Raw genomic sequence first — 15,795 nt, 5'->3', positions numbered from 1 at the left:
TGGCCTTTGACCATCAGCTGATCTCACTCTTTTTTATCTTCTAATGGCGATTCTTATCACTCTCCTCAAAACTTTAATTCCTACTTCCTCAAGGAAATAGAGACAACCAGATGTGAAAGCTTTCTCACCCCTCCCGTTCATCCCTCCTTCCCTGGCTCCAAAGGGGTGTCTCCATTCCTTCCCCAAGTGTCATTTATCTACTTGTCCTCTCTATTCCTTGCCCGGTCAAGAAATGCAAGCTATTAAGCGTGAAGAGTTGCCAGCATCCACCAACCTTGCCTCTCGGCCTCAACTCCTGCTGTTGAACAGGACGGCTGTGCTCCTTATTCCCGAAGTGCATCATGGGATGCCTGCCCTTGAGCAAAATTCATCCATTCATCTACCGTTCACTATACCTATATTCGATAGGTCGTAACCTTACGGAAATGACCTGATTCCCCACGACCATTCCTCCCTCTCCTCATCTTGGGGAATCATTGCTCTTCTATACCTTAGTCAGCTCTCCTGTGCTCTTCTCTGAGACTGTGGACTTGCCCCAAGTAAGAGAAAAGAAGCATTCGCTTCCACACTCCTGGGCCGCCTGCCTTCTCTTTGTACCCCTACTCTTTAAGGGACAGTAAGGTAGGTTGTCTCCTTAATCTTCAGACACCACGATGTCTGACGTACGGGCTGACTCGGGATGAAACCCTAAGGTAATCAAATTAGCAGTGTCATCGCCCTACCTCCAAAGTCCTGCGCTGACCCAGCCCCAGCCTCTGATATCCTTCCACAGGCCTCTAGTTGCTTCGATTCAATAACCCCTCACGCTAGCTCCGGTGCTTTCTAACCTATGCATGCTGAGCCCAGAATCCCCTTCCCCCGAAGAACTAGATTCACGCGGTAGCAAGCCAGAACCTCTTCCGCTGTCCCCATGGTACAGAGCATGAGATCTGGTGTGGGTGTAACAGCCAAGACTGGTAAGGGAGGTACTTTACATAAGGGATTGGCTTGATCCTCAAGACACTGCTCAACTGAGGAAAGGACGGCATCAGGGATGCTGGAGGGGGCAGCCTCAGCCACTGCTTAGAGCACCAGCAAGGGGGCGCCTGGGTGGCTCAGTCGGTTGAGCATCTGACTTTGGCTCAGGTCACGATCTCACGGTCCGTGGGTTCGAGCCCGCGTCGGGCTCTGTGCCGACAGCTCGGAGCCTGGAGCCCGCTTCGGATTCTGTGTCTCCCTCTCGCTCTGCCCCTCCCCTGCTCATGCTCTGTCTCTCTCTGTCTCGAAAATAAATAAAAACGTTTAAAAAAAATTTTTTTTTGTTAGCTTATTTTATTGTAAGAACACACAGCATATAACACATATACAAAACATGTGTTAATCAACTTCTTACGTTATTGATGAGGCTTCTGGTTAACGGCAGGCTATCACCAGTTAAGTTTTAGGGGAGTCAAAAGTTACACATGGATTTTCAATTACGTGGGGGGAGTCGGCGCCCCCACCCCCCCGCATTGTTCAAGGATCCACCGTATTTGAACCGTATAGGGAAAGTGGGGCACCACCGTGTGTTTTCAAGGTCTGGAGTCTTTAAAGTCTTCATCCGGTCATGGTTAGGAGAAAGGTCTCTAGGGACTTGCCTTTGGGGTTTGTCTTTGGCCCTGTTTTATTCAACCTTTCAATCCACCTCTTGGGGACAGGTGTCAATCTCACAAGACAAAACTTAATAAGGACAAACAGGAGGGCCTGCTGTTAAGACCAAGGTAACAAGTGCATACCTCGGAAGTAAAGGAGCGTGGTTTGGGCAGCACGAAGTATGGAAAGACAGGGGGTTCTAGAGGGCAGTGGCTTCACAATGTGTAACCACCAAAAACACAGACCCAGAGGAGGTGGGGTGGAAGGGGCCCCAAATTAAGTGGCGTGAGAAGATATAGAAGAGACTGAGGGTACTTAGCCCAAAGAAGCCTCGCTGGTCTTCGACGAACTGAAGGCCTGCTGGGGTTAGTGGATTATACTTGTTTAGGGGAAGGACGGGGCGTGGGTGGCAAAATCAGTACAAGACCCTAGAGGAGTGAGCCTGGGAATGAGATGGCCTTGCTTGAGCACATTTTTCATTCACATTTCCTCTCTTCTCCGCACTGCCATTTCCTCGAAGGTGCTCTCGTAGAGGCAACGTGAACATCCACACGGGCATAACCTTAAAGCCCTCATTGTTTCTTGCCTGAGTTCTTCCCAGCAGCCCCCTAACTTCTCACTGTTCCAATCTGTATTCCTCATCACTGGCAGAATCACCGTCCTAAAACCTCACGTGGATCCTTTTGGGTGGCCCGGCCTTCCTTCCTGGTCTCGTCTCTCCCCGTGGCGTACTGCCCTGTGCTGCAGGCCACGGAGTCCTCCTTCAGGTGTAGAGACCGGGTTTCCTCTACCTGGAACAATGTGTCCACCTCTTTGTACCTTGTAGCTCTAATCACTTCCTCGATGAAGCCTTTCCTGATCCCTCACCCACGTAATGCTGTCTCCTCCTCTGAGCCTCCTCAGTGAACTCTGGTAGGCTTCCAACCCTCCACTTACTTTGGTCTTGTCTCTGTACTCCAAGTCTCTTCAGGGCAGAGAGTTTCACTCACCTCTGGGTTTTACTCATCATTTACTGTATCTTTACCACCTGCCACGGCGCCCGGACTATAGAAGGAACTCGGTAAACGGCGGCTGGAATTAACGAAAAGCTTGTTCTTTCCTAAATTCTTCCTGCAACAGGCACATGCTGTTTTTGCGGTAAGAATTAAGTTCGGTCCTCTCAAAAAGGTGCAGAAATCTTTTGTGGGCAGCTTTCTGCCCACGAATACCCCTGAGAGTATTCCCTTGACCTCAAGAGTGGCAGCGACCCCAAGAATGGACACAGGGTGCCGAGAGGTGGCTGGACAGGCCAAGGGAAATGGTTCTTATTTTTTGGAGGGTTTCAACCTCTTTGAGAATCTAGTGAAAAACAGACCCTTTCCCCAGGAAACTGTACATTCAGACACAATTTTCTAACCTGGTCTTTAAACCTACAGTACCTGCCATTCCCTAGGGCCTCCAAATCCACCATCCGTCCCAGCTTCCTCCTCAGCCCCACAGGTAGAGACCCTGCCCCAGAGACACTGGATTCTAACCAGGACTCAGACGGGATGGCCGTGGCCAGGTGCCCTACCTTCCTGTCTCCCAGCCGATCGTGCATTCTAGAGGGAGTGTTACTACTGCCCACTCACAGCCTACGCCTGAGACCTCCATGGAGACAGCAGATGCTCTGGGAAGAAATGGAGACGTTTCACCAAGGGGGGAGGGGGAGGGGAGCAAGAGTAAAGATACAAACAAAAACAAACCCCAGTCACTAAAAGAACAAGCCTAATGAGTCAACTCCTCTTCTGGGCAGCTGCATCTCCTATCTGGTTGAGAGCCACCAAGCATAAGGAAGACATGAGTAAGAGCCCGTGTTTCTTTTATTACCAAAACAACCGTTACACACACACTCAGTGCCTCCGATCCCATCCCTGAGGGTGACCATGAAAGTCCTTGCGATCGCAGGAGCCCTTTAGAGGGAGATGGCTGCCTGGTTCATGCTGCCTTGGCTGGTTGTAAAGGCCCTCGCAGGAACCAGTTATGTGTCACCCCTGGACCTAAGGACGGGAATGGGTGCGAGTTGACGGGGGCTTTTACTCACTGTTTCAGAGTGACTAGGGGGTTATGGGTAAGCCTGATACCAGCCCCTCTACAAGGACACACACGACCAGCGCATCCCCCTCAAGGAACCCAAACTTCTCGGGTCCCCACAAAGCGCCGTCTGGCAGAAAAGGAAGTCCTTTGGATCCGCTGAATGACGCAAGCCGGGTCCGGAGTGCACCACACAGCTCTTGGCACCACCCTTAAAGGCATCCGTTGGCAGGGGCTGCCCGCTAGGGGCACCGCCACCAGCCTGGCTCACACGCCAGGGTCTGGGGTAGGAACGGTCAGGCTCTGCAGGCCTCACACCATCTGGACTTGCGGCTCCTCGGCTACTCCCTGAAGCTTTTCCGTGACGTTCCCTGAGGGGGGCTCGGGGGCTGGGGGGGGCTCTCCCGGGGCCTCGGACAGCACATAGTAGACAACCTCTTGCTCGCCTTGGGCGTTGGTCTGGTTCACCACATGGACGACGGGGCCGGGGGTGTCCTGAGAGGCCGAGAGGGCCGTGCCGTCACCGCTCCCACCCTCCTCTTCCTCTTCGGCCTCTTCCTGGGGTCCCGGCTCCCCTGGCACTGCTTCAAGAATGATGCCCTGCAGGCTGCTGTCACTCAGCGATGCTCCCGGGTCCAATCCGTCCTGCGGCTGCCGCAGCAGCTGCTGTGTCAGCTCCACACTCTCATAGCGAACCAGCTGCAGCCGCATGTAGCCATCTTCGTGCTCCTTGTACCTGGGGAAGCGGGAGCACGGGGGGCAGCAAACATGCGCAGGGGGACGCAGAAATGTCCAGAGACCGGCAAGCTACGGGACAAACACGAGGGATGGGAGAAGCCCTGGGATGTTAAGTGACAGGAGTTGGAGACCAAGAGGGGTCTTTATTGGAATGTGCAGAAGAAATGACAAGAGGGAGGGAGCATTACTCGAAATGGAAAATTTGATGTAGAAACTTGAGGCGGAGGGAGGGAGGGAGGGAGGGAGGGAGGGAGGGGGTGCAGAGGGGGAAAAAGAAATGATCTGTGTGGGAGGGTGGGAGTGTCACAGGATTCAGGAGATGGCCTTGGGGCTACGGATGAGGGCCCTTAGGCTCCGGTTCTGGCTGTAGGGCTTTGGCACCGTGCCTTCCATTCAAAGGTCACAAAACTCATCTTTGCTCCACCACCGATTCTCGGGGTTCCCCGAACCTCAACAGAGACGGTGGACATCCAATTATCCTCAAATTCAAGGTTAACTTGTTGAAAAGGTATCGGGGAGCGGGGGGGGAAGGTCTGCGAACCTACGGGGCAGGGTTCAGAGACATACCGAAAACGGGGGTGCCCTGAGGGCCACTTGAACTGGTGCTTCTCTCGAAGGTGCACGGTGAGGTTGTTGCCCCTCGTGAAGCATTTGTCACATACGTGACATTTGTATCTCGGCTCTGAGTCTCCCTGACGGGGAGGGGAGGGAGAGTGAGGCCAGCTCTGCATCCTGGGCTCCCCCACACCTGCACCTGGCCTCTCCCACCGACCGCCCAACTCACCTCATGCACTTTTCGGTAATGGGACTTGATAGAGCAGAGGGATCGCGCGCTGAAGCCGCAGCTCTCGAAGTCACACCTATAGGCGGGCTCCTTGCTATGGGTGTCCAGGTGCTTCCGCAGGTCAATCAGATTCTTGCAGCTGCCGGGAGAGGTCAGGAGCGGTGGGAGGGCACGGGGGACCCTGGACCTCGGGTTCTCTGATTTCTGGCCCCTGGTTCCCCTTACCTGTATTCACAACAGTCACACTTAAAAGGCCGGTCCTCGCTGTGGCGAAAGCGCATGTGGTTTCGGAGGGACGATGGCAGCGGGCAGGTCATATCACACAGAGGACACTTATAGTGATTCACTGAGAGGAGCAGAGAGGAGGCTGTGATCGGGGGGCCTAGCGGATACCTGGAGGGTGGGCAAGGAGGTCGGGGGCGCCGGCCACTCACCATGGTTACGCATATGGTCCCGCAACAGCCGCTCCGTGGCAAATCTCTTGGAACAGTGAGAGCACTGGAAGCGTTGCTCTACAGTGGGGCAGGCAGAAGAGAGCCTGGGCTGCGGAGGATGGCGGGGAGGCACAGACAGGAGAGCAAGCCCGGGAGAGGAGAACCACCCAAGAAAGGGGGAGCTCGGGAACCAGGGATGGACACAGTACCATGGAAAGAGCATGGCGCTTGCAGTCGAGAACCTGAATGAGAATCCCTGCTTGACCCCTAACTAGCTGTGCGACCTCAGGTAAGTGAGGTAACCTGGCCCTCGGTTTCTTCACCTGCAGAAAGGGGGAGGAGCAGCATACCTCATGGGGTCGCGAGGATTCGCTGGGAAGAGATGTGGCACACAGTAAGCACTGAACAGTAAGAGCACCTAGTGACTCTCCTGTCACACTGTGGCAGGTGACTGAGTCCTAGAGGTAGATGTAGCCAGGCTGCAGATGCCTTCGGTGGCCCCCACTCCCAGGAACATGCCCCTTACCCCCACCGCAAGGACGGCCTGCACCCGCTCCCCTTCTTCTCTGATTGCTTACGATCCAACGCGGTCTGGCGACGGATGTGATCTAAGAACTTGGTGTTGTTGGCAAACATGCCCCCGCAGGTGGGGCAGGCCACCACCTTCTCCTGGGTGTGGCTGCGGAGGTGCTCTCGAAGCTTCCGGCAGTCCTTGAAGGTGCAGGTACAGCCTGGGAAGGAAAGCCCAGTCAGGCTCAAACGCCCAGAGGCAGTTCTGACATCAAGTCTCCGGCCAGCAGCCGACCTTACCCTGGGGGACTGGTCCCATGCCCCGCCGCCGCCCCAACCCCTTGCCACCCCCAGGGATTCTTTAAGGACAAGAAGTTAAGGAGTGGCCCTACCTTTCCAGCCACACAGCACCACCTGGTTGTCTTTGCCGACCGCTTGGTATTCACAGCACAGGCTGTGTGCTTCCACGTGCCGATAGAACCACTCGGGGTTGTCGAAGGAACTCTGTGCCAGGGGCAACCTGGGGTTAGGACCGAGGGTGGCTAGAGGGACTTTGACACCGACGTGCCCAAAGGGGGTTTCTTGGCGCTCCCTCAAACTAACTCGGTGGGCCTGAGAAAGTTGGAGCACGGGGGCCACCCGGAAACGAAATGACATAGTAGCAGGAACCTGGCAGACGCAGGGCATCCCTGAGAGGGTCAAGGCATCTTGAGCTAAGATCCCCAACTTCCTTCCACCCCTACGCCCAGCACTGCCCGCTGACCTCACAGTGCTCCCACAGACACAGGAAGTGGTCAGGGATGTCAGGGATGATGTTGCGGCTCTGGAAGTCCAGGATGCAGGGGCTGAGGTCGGCCTGGCTCTGCAGAGCCTGCAGCCCCCACTGCTTCAGCTTGGTGTGGTAGCAGTGGAAGTAGACGTGGCGGATGAGGTCAGCAGAACTGTCCATAGAGCAAAAGCCACACTCCTGCCACAAGCAGGAGAATTCTTCTTCTGCAGAAAGGGGTTTAGGGGGAAAAGTCTGATACCTTCCAAAGCTCAGCTCTCCTTCTACCTGTGACACTTAGCGGCGAGCGAGCAGGCTGGACTCTGACCAAATGACCACAGTTCATTCGGCAAATACCAGCATTTAACAACTACCAATCGTGCACCAGGCACTGGGGGGGTGGGGGTGGGGGGGGTAGTGATGAGTAAAGAGTCCCAGTCCTTGCCCTCACGATAGCTTTCAGTCAGGGAGAGGAAACGTTAGTTAAGTAATCCCACGTATAAATCTAAGAGTGCAGCCAGCTCCGAGTTCTATGAAGCGGGCAGGGGGTGCGGGTTACTGCAATGTAATTAAACAGAGCCCATCTGATGTAGGCATGGGGAACTCGGAAGCGTCCCGGCGTTGAGATCCGAAGGGCGAGCATCCGTGAGCTAGCTGGAGAAGTGTGGTCGAGGCAGAGGGAAGGGTGTGCGCAAGGTCCAGAGCCACCAACTCACAGTGTGGCCGGCGTGCGCTGCCGGCTCCCGAGCTGGGACACCCCTCACTCCTTCCCGTCGGACCGCAGGTCCTTCTTTCCTCCAAATTCTGCCCGAGATCCACCCTCTCCGGGAAAGCCATCAGCTGCGGCAGTCCAATGCCTGGCTCTCATGCACCTCTCTCGAAGCACATTTTCAATGCTTTACAGGGGCTCACTTGTTTTTAAAAGGAGCTACTCTGAAATATATAATAACCCCCTAATTTCCCTTTTGTGTACGTACTGTTTGACTTCTGAAACTATCACTTATGCTTCACAGTCACGAGACTTAAAACAGAATCTGAGGTTGGGGAAGGAGAGCTGCCTCTGTACTTTCTGTAGAACAGAATTTTTAAAACTGTTTTGTGACCCCTTAGTGACTGAATACATCAATTTAGAGAGGCGCATAACAATTTTTCTTTTTTTAAGTAGGCTCCATGCCCAACGTGGGGCTTGAACTCACGACCCTGAGATCAAGAGTCACATGCTCTACCCACTGGGCCGGCCAGGCACTCCCCCCCCCCCCTTTTTTTTTTTTTTTAATGAAAAAGAATAAGAATACTTGAGAGAACATTTAACAAAAGCAAATATTGTTTCAAGCACTTTTTTAACTCTTTATCTGGGGTTGGGAAGTAAAGCGCATGCCTATCTGGTAGTTGCAGTGGGAAAAAAAAACAAAAATTAAGAAGCATTACCAGAGAAGCAGAAAAGCAGGCTGTCGACAGCCTGTATAATAATAATATGATCCTTTTTAAAAAAGAAAATCGTCTTTATCTAATTTATTATTGCATGCAGAGAGACGTCAAAAGGACATTCACTAAAGTAATGTCACTAATTGCCTTTTGATGGCAGGATGGAGGATTCAGATTCGTCCCACGTTTCCTTGTTGAATGAATTTTCCATGATGAGTCTACGATGCTTTTGTTTTTTAATGTGAAATTTATTGTCAGATTGGTTTCCATACAACACCCAGTGCTCCTCCCAACAGGTGCCCTCAAGGCCCATCCCCCACTTTCCCCTCCCCCGCACCCCCCATCAACCCTCAGTTTATTCTCAGTTTTTAAGAGTCTCTTATGGTTTGCCTCCCTCCCTAACTTTTTTTTCCCCTTCCCCTCCCCCATGGTCTTCTGTTCAGTTTCTCAGGATCCACATAAGAGTGAAAACATATGGTATCTCTCTTTCTCTGTATGACTATTTCACTTAGCATCACACTCTCCAGTTCCATCCACGTTGCTACAAGGGGCCATATTTCATTCTTTCTCATTGCCAAGTAGTACTCCATTGTGTATATAAACCACAATTTCTTTATCCATTCATCAGTTGATGGACATTTAGGCTCTTTCCATCATTTGGCTATTGTTGAGAGTGCTGCTATAAACATTGGGGTACGAGTGCCCCTCTGCATCAGCACTCCTGTATCCCTTGGGTAAATTCCTAGCAGTGCTATTGCTGGGTCACAGGGTAGGTCTATTTTTAATTTTTTGAGGCACCTCCACACCGTTTTCCAGAGCGGCTGCGCCAGTTTGCATTCCCATCTACAATGCTTTTATAAGCGAAACAAGCACAATTAGGCAAGGAAAGTCAGACGTTCCACTTTCCTTGAGCTCCTTCCCCCTCCTGTCCTGCCCCCTTACCAAGTGGGTCCTCCTCCTCATCCTCCTCCTCCCCGGAGCCGTGCAGGTGCTGCCGGAGGTGCTGAGTGACATGCTCGCAGAACTCCTCCATGGCTGAGCACACAAAGGAGCAGGACCCCCACTCACACTGTAGCCCCAGATTCTCCTTTCGGGGAACTTTCCCAGGGGGCGGCATGGCCTTCACCCTAGAGGGGAAAGAAACCCACAGCTGCAAGGATTCCACCCAAACGCCACCAGGGGGTGAACGGCTGGGCTGACAGGCTGCCTAGAGGCGGCAGCAGGCGCCTTCTCCCGTGACCTGCGAGAAACCCTGTGCTTTTTCAATAAGGATGGAGCAGCAGTTCCTCAAACCCCTGGAAGCTGTCTGGCATTCTTGGGAAGGGAAAAACACACTAACATTATTGAGCGTGTGCCAGGCACTGAGCTAAGAACTTTAAAGGCACATTTCTCTTGAAGCTTCAGAGCAACTGGCCAAGAAGGAATTAATTATTCCAATGGGATGCAGAACAACGCACAGGTTCAAAGAGATGGCTCTGGACAAGGAAGAGACTTCAAATCTAGACTCCTGTGTCCGCCACCTACTAGCTGTGTGACCTTGGCCAAGTAACTTAACCCTTCTGTTCCTGAACATCCTCATCTTCAAAACGGGGATAGCAAAACCTTTTGTTGTTAATTTCACACTTAACTATATGTCAAGCATCATGCTAAGCATATTATATTATGTCACTGAATTACTAACACCACCCTATGAGGTAAGTACTATTTTTGACTTCATTTACAAATAGGAACCTCTGGCTCAGAGAGGTTAACTGGTTTGCTCAAGGTCACACACTACTGGTGTGGTAGGGTCAGGTCAGGCTGACTCCAAAGTCCATATTCTTTCCACACAGCTTACAGATGAGCCCAGAAGCTCTTTTATTTTTCACTGCATCATGTCCTAAATCCCCACCAGACTTTCAAACTGCCACACTGTCAGCCTTTGCCTAATCTATCCAGTGGTTACTCACCACTCCCCTGACATTCTCTGAACTAAAATGTCTATTTAATCCTTGAACAGAGATTTGAACTGTGCGGGCCCATTTATATGCAGACTTTTAAAATACTTTTCAAATACACTGGAAAATTTTGGGATGTTTGCAACAATTTGAAAAATTTTGCAAATGAACTGTGTAGCCTAGAAATATTTTTAAAAATTAGGGGTGTCTGGGTGGCTCAGTCAGTGAAGGGTCTGACTTTGGCTCAGGTCATGATCTCACAGTCTGTGGGTTCGAGCCCCACGTCAGGCTCTGTGCTGACAGCTCAGAGCCTGGAGCCTGCTTCAGATTCTCTATCTCCCTCTCTCTCTGCCCCTCCCCTGCTCACACTGTCTCTTAAAAAAATAAGAAAAAGGTAGGTCACAAACACATAAAATCTATGTAGACACCAGTCTTTCATTATTTAATACCATAAAATATATACAAATCTATTAAAAAAGTTAAAATTTATCAGGGCACCAGGCTGGCTCAGTCAGTGGAGCACATAATTCTTGATCTCGGGGTCATGAGTTTGAGCCCCACACTGGGTGTAGAGATTACTTAAAAAATTTTTTTATTAAGTTAAAATTTATCAAAACTTACACACACACCTACAGACTGTCATCTTTTCATTTTTGACATCTAGTGTTAGCAATACATGTAACATCTGCAGTGTTGTTTTTTTTTTACATAAGACAATATTTTTTTAAGTTTATTTATTAAGAGAGAGAGAATTTATTAAGAGAGAGAATAATTTAATTATTAAGAGAGACAGGCTCCGCACTGTCAGCACAGAGCTCGATGCGGGGCTCGAACTCACGACCCGTGAGATCATGACCTGAGCCAAAACCAAGAGTCAGATGCTTAACCGACAGTAGAGCTATTCGTAGTTAAGCTTTGGGGGAGTCAAAAGTTATACATGAATTTTTGATTGCATAAGGGTTGGCACCCCAACCTCCACGTTGTTCAAGGGTCAAGTACAGATTCCATTTGAACAAAAGAGGCCTTATCTGTCTAGCTGATATCGTACCTTGGGTATTTACAGTGCTAGTCATGCTTAGGCCTATAATAAATGCCTGTTGAAGAAAGCTGAATAAGAACCTGCAGGTTCTCCACCTTTAATATGAATTCAATTGCAGGGTTCTCTAGCCACCCTGCCAGAGATTCGGATTCAGGTAGGCTGGGGTTAAGCTTAGAAATCTGCCCTTTTACCTCGGCACCCCAGTTCTGATGCAGGCAGTTCCAGAAGCACAGTTCGTGGAACAATAAAAGAATAGTTTCCCTCATTAAAAGGAAACAGAATGACAGAGGACAGCAGTGAAAGCAAAAGTCCAGGGACAAGAGAGGACACTAAGAGGCCTTGACTCTGCCTGGTGTGTCACCTCTGGGCGGATGTTAACTGATTGTCGCTGCCCTAGAAGGGAGCAAGGCACTGGTCTACCTGATAGAGCTGGGAACTCTGGGAAAGGCCTCTACTTACTACACACGGAGAAGAAAAAAACACACAGAAAAAACAAAACGCGTGAAATCCTTCATGACTACAAGTTCAAGAACCTCTTATACCTAACTGCTTATCAGAGAAACCCCTTTTTAAGCCAAGGCTTTTGCCCCTCCTCCGAGAAGCCAGTCACCTCGGACACTCTGGGATGTCCATGGGGCTGCTGGGCTGCTCGAGACTAACAGTGAACCTTATCAGGAGAAAATGTTCACTGTTTTTATAACATTGGGGTAGGAAAAGTAGGGAACACCTTCCTAAGGCAGACACATCTCAAACCTCCTCTAACTCTCTGCCTACGGGATTCAAGTCCACCTAGTACCGCACGCAAAGCTCTTCAACTGGCCTCAACTTACTTCTCCAGGAACTGGGTAAAGAAACTAACCCTTACTGAGGGCCTACCATGAGTCAGCCCTGTGGAAACTTCTCTTCCAAAGTTCATTTCAAAGTGAGAGCGCCCAGACTCTAACCCAAAGATCACACCCTCCTCCTCTACACCATGCTGCTGCTCTGGCTTCCTCTCCCATTCATTCGGTCCTCTTCCTCTCTGATTCAATGAACTTTATCTTAAACACATCACGTTCTCCTCAAGCTCTCTGCCTGAGAAACTTCTACCTACCCTTCAAGCCCAATGTCCCCTCCTCGATGAGTTCTTTCCCAATTCATCCAGGCACAGCTGGAATATCTACCTGCTGTCCCCACAGCACTGTGCACACCTTCATTATGGTGCTGCTACAGTGGAATGGAAGGTCTGTCTCCCCCAGACTAGGAGCTTCTCAGGGCAGGGACCATCACCCCTTCATTGCCTATTCCCAACATTAGCACAGAGCTCTGTACTCCCCAGACACTCAATGTCAGCATCTGATCACATTCCAGGAAGCTTTCCCAAACTACCCACCCCTCAGATTCTGCTTGCCTCTTGGTTCTATGTCTGGCATAGATAATGCCAGAAAATCTCGACCCTATTTGTGTGCTGCCCATGGTCACTCATGGTCATCTGATGTGTTCTATTCTCATTTGCCCAATGGGACAATCTTAGCTGCTTCTGGGCAGAAACGCATCACACCCATCTGTGTCCTTATACTATGTCCAGTACAGTGCTGAGCACAAATGCTCTAAACACACATCTGTTGTTGACTGGTGGGCAAGACCCAGGAGATGGGTTATCTAGATATCGAGAATGACCTGAACTCTAGGCAAAGCTCCCCGAATCCCTCTTTTTTTTTTTTTTTTAATTTATTTTTGAGAGAGAGAGTGAGTGGGAAAGGGGCAGAGAGAGAGGGAGACATAGAATCAGAAGCAGGCTCCAGGCTCTGAGCTGTCAGCACAGAGCCCGACGTGGGGCTCAAACTCACAAACCCGTGAGATCATGACCTGAGCCAAAGTCAAACACTTAACTGACTGAGCCACCGAGGCGTCCCCCTGAATTCCTCTTTTGTCGTCCCCCAGCTTCCTTTACTTTCTTTGCCTGTGTCCTACTTGTTTCTAGCCTGGGGAACACTGGGACAGTGACAATCTGGTCACCACCCCTCTTTCTGTGAGCAAAGTGAGGCAACTTGTACACTGGCGAGGGCAATGGACAAGTTGTCAGAAAACCTGGGTTCAAGTTCCCTGTCTCAATGATTTTACTTTGCCTAGAATAACGTAACATTAAGTACCTACTGTAGGCAAAGCACTGTTCTAAGAATCTTATGTATATAAAAGTTCACTAATACAACCACCCACCCATTGAGGGAAGTACCGCTATTATCCCACTTCACAAATGAGGAAATGGGCCCTGATAGGTTAAATAATTTACCCAAAGCCACAAGCTAGGAAGTGATGGAGACAGAATTCAAAGCCAGGGAATTTGGTTCCATTTTCTTTCTACATCTGGCATCTCATCACTCCTTGTCTGATTCCTTCCTCTCCACAGACCTCATATCTGTATACACAATACCCCAAACATGTTTTATTAAGTAGCTATTTTGTCAGTTTCCTCCAATAAACTGTGAGCTCCTAGAAAGCCTGGCCTGTGCCCTGTTCAGTTCTAACTTCAGGGCCACGACATCCTAATACAAGCTCTTTTAATGTTTACGTGAATCTAGGACTTATTATTTTATTTTGGATAAATCACCTAGCTTCTCTGAACCTGTTTCTCTAAATGTAAAACAGGATACTAACATCACAGCTGATGTTAGAGTCAACAAAACTGGTTAGAAAGCTCCAACATTTACTAGCTGTGGGGCCCTAGGCAAGTTACTTAAGCCTCAGTTTCCCATATAGCAGAGGAATCATTAAACTTGTCTCACTGGATTGATTTATGGACTAAACTAGATGATGTAGATTAAAATGCTTAGCGTAACACACCCCTAGAACTCAACAAGCGTCAGCTATTTGTATCCTTGCTTCTGACGGTGAGATGATCTAAGCAGAATTCTACAAAAAGGTCAACAAAAGGACAACCCGACGGATTCCTAACACTTCTTTTCATCAGGGGTCACAGTAAGAAACAACCAGCAAATACTTGAGTATATATTTTAACGCAAGGCATCAAATTAACCCTGAACGACAGTCAAGAAAAGAAAGGACTGATGTCCTGAACCTCCTAAGGACTCACAATCTGGCCGAAGAGATGACTCTGACGTGTGAAGACAAATGCCAAAACAAAGCACCCGATGAGGGAGGTCGGGACAGAAAGAAATCCCAGTGCACAGGCGAAGCGGGGAAGACTTGTCCTGAGCGGCCGGGATCGGGCCCCTGAAACACCGGGAGAGTTCGAAGAGAAGACAGGAGACCCTCCTGGCAGCCCCGCAGGTTTCTCGTAGTGCTTCCCGCATTAAGGCATGGCGGTGACCACGTCTCAGCAGCAGCCAAGCCCCACACGAGAAGCAGGGAGGTTCGAGTTGGGGTTAGGGACTAAGGGCCAGGGGCGCTGCAGGCGCCAGGCCGACCGGCGTGGCCGAGCTACAAGACCAAGCCTCGCCAAGGTGACTAGGGAAGAGCCTGGCTTGAGCAGCCTACTCAGAGCGTCCCCAAAGTCGCCCAGGCAAGCCGGAAGCCAGTTTACCGTCCCTCCGCTGCCGGGTCTCTCCAGCTCTTCCCACCTCCAACCATCTCCGGAAGGGCGCTTGAACGACGGGCATCGAGAGCCAATCACCGCTCTCGGATACCTCTAGCAGCCAATGGCCGCTACGACTGACGGAACCCGTGCGCGACCAAAATACGGAAGGGGCGGGAGCAAGGAGCGGCGGGCTTCGGGGATGGCAGCTTTGCTGCAGCCGCTGGGTTCCAGGCGAGGTGCGGGCGAGGATCCCGAGGCCCCGAATTCCCCCAACTGCGCAGGCTCCGCGCTCGGCACCCACTGGGCCTGCGCGGGGCTCCAGCTGCGCTCCGAGTGGCATCTCCTTCGTCGCGTGGGTTACTGTGTTAAGCTGCCCGCGAGCACAGGGAGGGGGAGTAGGAGGAGGCGGCGGTGGCGGCGCGTGAGGCTGGGTGCGCGCGGCTGTAAGCCCCGCCCGGCCCAAATTAGGGTCCTACCTCTATCCTTCGTTCTCTTACTCCGATTTCTTAAATATCGGCATTCCTGAGACGTCTTCTCTCCCCCCGCCCCCCACCTCTCCTGTTCCCTGGCTCAGTAAGCAACCATGTTATCCACCCACTCCAAGTCAGAAACCCGGTAGTCATCCCTGATTCCTCTCTCGTGCATCACGTCCGACCCTCCTCCAAGTTGAATTCTACGTCCTTAAACACTCGCCGGAGCTCTCGAATTCAGCCCCCTCTGCCCCTCCTCCCGGTCCTTCTCCGCTCCCTCTCTGGTCTATTAACGACGTCGAGCCCGGATGTCTACCCTAACTGGTTCCATTGCGTGCACTCTTGTTTTCCTCTAAGCCATTCCCCACGGAGACCTAATCAAACCACCACCCTGCTTTAAACGCTAAAAGGCATTCTGTGGCCTCGGGGCACACACCGCCCCTCCCCCCCCCCCCCCCCCCCCCGCCCAAACTATACTGAGGCTTTCTAGAACCTTCAGCATCTGAGTCCTG

The 15,795-nt window shown here is 51.1% G+C and overlaps 1 protein-coding gene across 7 annotated transcripts; it reads right to left on the bottom strand.

The window, feature by feature from the left end:
* Nucleotides 1–1,306: 1,306 nt before the first annotated feature.
* Nucleotides 1,307–15,795, bottom strand: HINFP (histone H4 transcription factor). 7 transcript variants are annotated; one of them, XM_058686990.1, is made up of 11 exons: nucleotides 14,820–14,947; nucleotides 9,263–9,447; nucleotides 6,893–7,122; nucleotides 6,522–6,633; nucleotides 6,198–6,350; nucleotides 5,620–5,697; nucleotides 5,411–5,531; nucleotides 5,186–5,324; nucleotides 4,969–5,093; nucleotides 4,099–4,399; nucleotides 1,307–3,259 (listed from the first exon to the last, which is right to left on the bottom strand). In XM_058686990.1, exons 1-11 carry the CDS (start codon nucleotides 14,864–14,866, stop codon nucleotides 3,218–3,220), a joined length of 1,533 nt encoding a protein of 510 aa, XP_058542973.1. In that variant the 5' UTR covers nucleotides 14,867–14,947; the 3' UTR covers nucleotides 1,307–3,217. The 7 variants fall into 7 exon arrangements, with proteins under 7 accessions (XP_058542973.1, XP_058542974.1, XP_058542972.1 ...); XM_058686991.1 differs by lacking the exon at nucleotides 1,307–3,259 and adding an exon at nucleotides 3,435–3,629; XM_058686989.1 differs by lacking the exons at nucleotides 1,307–3,259; nucleotides 14,820–14,947 and adding an exon at nucleotides 15,777–15,795 and having other exon boundaries at nucleotides 3,435–4,399.

Source organism: Neofelis nebulosa, chromosome 10 (assembly GCF_028018385.1).
Source record: "Neofelis nebulosa isolate mNeoNeb1 chromosome 10, mNeoNeb1.pri, whole genome shotgun sequence".
Classification (NCBI taxonomy): domain Eukaryota; kingdom Metazoa; phylum Chordata; class Mammalia; order Carnivora; family Felidae; genus Neofelis; species Neofelis nebulosa.
This window is presented reverse-complemented; position numbering and strand designations above follow the sequence as displayed.